Source organism: Aplysia californica, unplaced genomic scaffold (genome assembly GCF_000002075.1).
Source record: "Aplysia californica isolate F4 #8 unplaced genomic scaffold, AplCal3.0 scaffold00196, whole genome shotgun sequence".
Classification (NCBI taxonomy): Eukaryota; Metazoa; Mollusca; class Gastropoda; order Aplysiida; family Aplysiidae; genus Aplysia; species Aplysia californica.
This window is the reverse complement of record NW_004797466.1, coordinates 1095716-1099597: the sequence shown is the minus strand read 5'-3', so window position 1 is coordinate 1099597 and position 3882 is coordinate 1095716. Positions and strand designations below refer to the sequence as shown.

The 3882-nt window shown below is 43.1% G+C and overlaps 1 protein-coding gene across 1 annotated transcript in view; it reads right to left on the bottom strand.

Annotated features, from left to right (window-relative positions):
* LOC101851350 (annexin A4) overlaps window positions 1-3882 on the bottom strand; it is a gene marked incomplete at its 5' end in the record, with an annotated part of 32516 nt that overhangs the window by 10255 nt on the left and 18379 nt on the right. The window contains 2 exon segments of the mRNA XM_035969929.1: window positions 1808-1898; window positions 3564-3677. Of these exon segments, the coding sequence (XP_035825822.1) occupies window positions 1808-1898; window positions 3564-3677 (205 nt within the window).

The following is a 3882-nucleotide window of genomic DNA, read 5'->3' as shown; positions in this document are numbered from 1 at the left end:
GAGGTGGTTGGGAGGGAAGGGAGGGAGGGGGGAGCGAGGAGGGGGTGACAGAAAAGGGGAAATAGAGGTGGTTGGGAGGGGATGGAAGTGGTTGGGAGGAAAGAAAGGGAGGTGGTTGGGAGGAAAGGAAGGTATGTGGTTGGAAGAGGATGGAGGGGGGTGATTGGGAGGGGAGGGAGGTGGTTTGGAGGGGAGGGAGGTAGGGGAAAGATTGGGACGAAGGGAGCAGGGGGGAGGAGGAGGAGAGGAGAGAGTGGGTGATACGGAGGGAAGGGAGGTTGGGAGACAAAAAGGAATGAAGAGGGAGGTGAGCATGAGAAGGTTGTTTGATCAATCGATGATTGATATGAAACTGAAAGGAAGGCAACATGATACCGCACACTATTCGTTTTAGTAGAGGTTTTACGGCCCTCGCCAGTGCATAAGATCATAAGAGCACCAGAAGATTAGAGGTGTTACAAAAGAGTAACAAACTTTAAAAAGAAGGACGGGGGATAAGGATGATAGATGTTTGATAGGAAAGAAGAAGCAAACCACACCAGAGCACCCGCCTACCACCCACCCGTACACTATGAGGGAGGTGTGAATGAGATGTATGGTTATTTGCTTTTTCTTTAGTTTTAGTAGAGATTTTACGGCGCTCGCAACTGCATACGGTCATATGAGCGCCAAGGGGTGGATGTCAACAGAGAAGTCCATACAGGGAACCAGGCTTACTTTGCTCACCTCTCTTACTTCAACAGCACAAAGTCTGCTTCGACTATCAGGGCACCCCTGGTATAGCGGGTCACAAGAGAGTGACAAATGTACAAAAGAAGAAGAGGAAAAATGACGATAGTAAGGACGAGGAAAGAAAAAGCAGCAGTTGCCTCTATGTTGTTCCAGCACAGTATGAGCACGACATTGATAAATCAGCCCATTTACAATTCTACATGTTAATATCCCCCCTTTGGGAATGGCCTAAAGACATTTCAGTCCGTAGTACGCCCCAAGGGGTCAAAAGAAAAGCGTTTGACCAATTGATGATTGACATGAAAGGAAAGCAGCATAATACATTACACTATCTCATCTCAACTTATTCCATATCAATCAATCCTATCTGCCATATCCCATCCTAATCCATAAAACGATAAAAGCAAAACATGTTTGACAGGAAAGAAGGAGAAGAGATAAGGACAATAGATGTTTGATAAGAAAGAAGGAGAGATAAGGACAATGGATGTTCGATAGGAAAGAAGGAAGAGAGATAAGGACGATACATGTTGGATAGTGTTTCATAGATTGTATTGCTGGGGGCTTAAAAACACCTTTATTTCATAAAACACAAAAAACAAAAGAAATACAAATCCAAAAGAATTACAAAAACAAAAGAAATACAAACACAAAAAGAAAGACAGAAACAAAAGAAACGCAAAGACTAAAGAAATAGGCAAGAGATTTTAAAAAATGCAAACAAAACAAATACCGAAACAAAAGAAAAAGAAATACAAACACAAAAGAAATACAAACACAAAAGAAATACAAACACAAAAGAAACGCTAACACAAAAGTAATAGGCACACACACAAAAATACAGAAACAAAAGAAGTGCAAAAACAAAAGACATACAGAAACAAAAAAAAAATACAAAAACACCAAAAGAAATACAGAAACAAAACAAAAAATACAGAAACAAAAGAAATACAAACACAAAAAAGAAATACAAACACAAAAAAGAAATACAAACACAAAAAAGAAATACAAACACAAAAAGACAGACAGAAAGAAAAGACAGAACCAAAGGAGCGACAAAAAAACGCAAACTTACTGGTCTTGTAGGCGGCCTTGATGTCGGTCAGCTGTTGGTTCGTCCGCGAGCAGATGATCTCTACCAGAGTCGTCTCGTCCGTGCCCAGACCCTGCATGTCGCAACAACAACAGCACATGTGTACTCACAATAACAACAGCAGCAACAGCAACAGCACTAGCAACAGCATTTGTGTAATCACAACAACAGCAACAACAACAGCAACAACAACAGCAACAACAACAGCAACAACAACAGCAACAACAACAGCAACAACAACAACAACAGCAACAGCAGCAACAACAACAACAACAACAACAGCAACAGCAACAGCATCAACACTTTTTTTTAGTTTCAGTAAGTGTTTTACGGCACTTGCAACAGAATAAGGTCATACCTCGTATAAGTGCCAAAGATCAGAGGTGTTACAAGAGAGTAACAAACACAAAAAAGAAGGAGGGGGGGGGGGGGGGGGGGATAAAGACCTTAGACGTTTGATAGGAAAGAAGGAGCGAACCACATTCCCGCACTCATATTTTTTTTTATAGTAGAGAGTTTTACGGCGCTCGCAACTGCATATGGTCATATGAGCGCCAAAGGGTGGGTGTCAACAGAGAAGTCTTTACAGGGAATCAGACTTAGACTGCTCACCTTTCTAGATTCAACGGTACAAGGTCTGCTTCGACTATCATGGCACCCCGGAAATAGCAGGTCACAAGAGAGTGACAAACATACAAAAGAAGTAGAGGAAAATGACAATAGTAAGGATCAGGAAAGAAAAAGCAGCAGTTCCCTGTTGTAGATCAGGCACAGTTATGAGCGTGACATGAGTCAGCCCATTTACAATTCTACTATGCTTAAACGAGAAATGTCCCCCCTTTGGGAATGGCCTACAGACACTTCAGTCAGTGGCACCGTCCCGGGGGGTATTCCAGCACTTAGCAAACATGAGCGCTGACAGGAAGGCAGGATATGAGCAGCCTGCCTCTTAAACGACCCACATTGGGTCGACGAGGGTGTAAAACATTCCCCCACGACTCCAACGACACACACACTTCAGTTTAGTCGTAGAAAGAGTTTTACGGCACTTGTAAACACAAGCACCTCACGCTAGTGCCCAAGATTAGAGGTGTTTCTGGAGAGTAGCATACAAAGAAAAGGAGGAGGAGGAGAGATGAGACCGATAGACAGACGTCTGATATGAAAGGAGAGATAAGGATGAAATATGTTTGTTAGGAAAGATAGAAGAGAGATAAGGATGTTAGATGATTGATAAGAAAGGAGTATAAGGGCGACAGACGTTTGATAGGAAAGAAGGAGAGATTTTTTATAGGAAAGAAGGAAGAGAGATGTTTGATAGGAAAAAAGGAAGAAAGATAAGGATGGCAGAGTTTGGTAGGAAAGATGGAGGAGAGATATGGATGATAGATGTTGATAGGAAAGGATGAGAGATATGGATGATCGATGTTTGATAAGAAAGGAGGAGAGATAAGGATGATAGATGTTTGATAATAAAGGAGGAGAGATAAGGATGATAGATGTTTGATAGGAAAGGAGGAGAGATAAGGACAATAGATGTCTGATACGATAGGAGGTGAGATTGGTAGGAAAGATGAAAGAGAGATTTTAAAAGGACGATAGCTGTTTGGTAGGAAAGGAAGAGCAAACCATATCATAGTACTCACTAAGAGAAAAGGACGATGGATGTTTGATAGGACAGGAGGAGAGATAAGAATGACAAATGATCGATAAGAAAGGAGGAGAGATAATGACTCACTTTGACAGCTTTGTTGAGCTGTTTTGCGTCGAACTCAGCGGTCCCCAGCAACATCTCCACACACAGAGTCTTAAAGTTACCGCTCAGTTCACCGGACAACTCACTTCCCAGGTCCTGGAGGGAGGGAGAGAGAGAGTGTGTGAGGGAGGGAGGGAGGGAGTGTGTGAGGGAGAAAGAGAGGGGGAGTATGAGGGAGGGAGAGAGAGGGGGGAGTATGAGGGAGGGACAGAGTCTTGAAGTTACCGCTCCGTTCACCGGGCAACTCACTTCCCAGGTCCTGGAAGAAGGGAGAGAGAAAGTGTGTGAGGGAGGGGGGGAG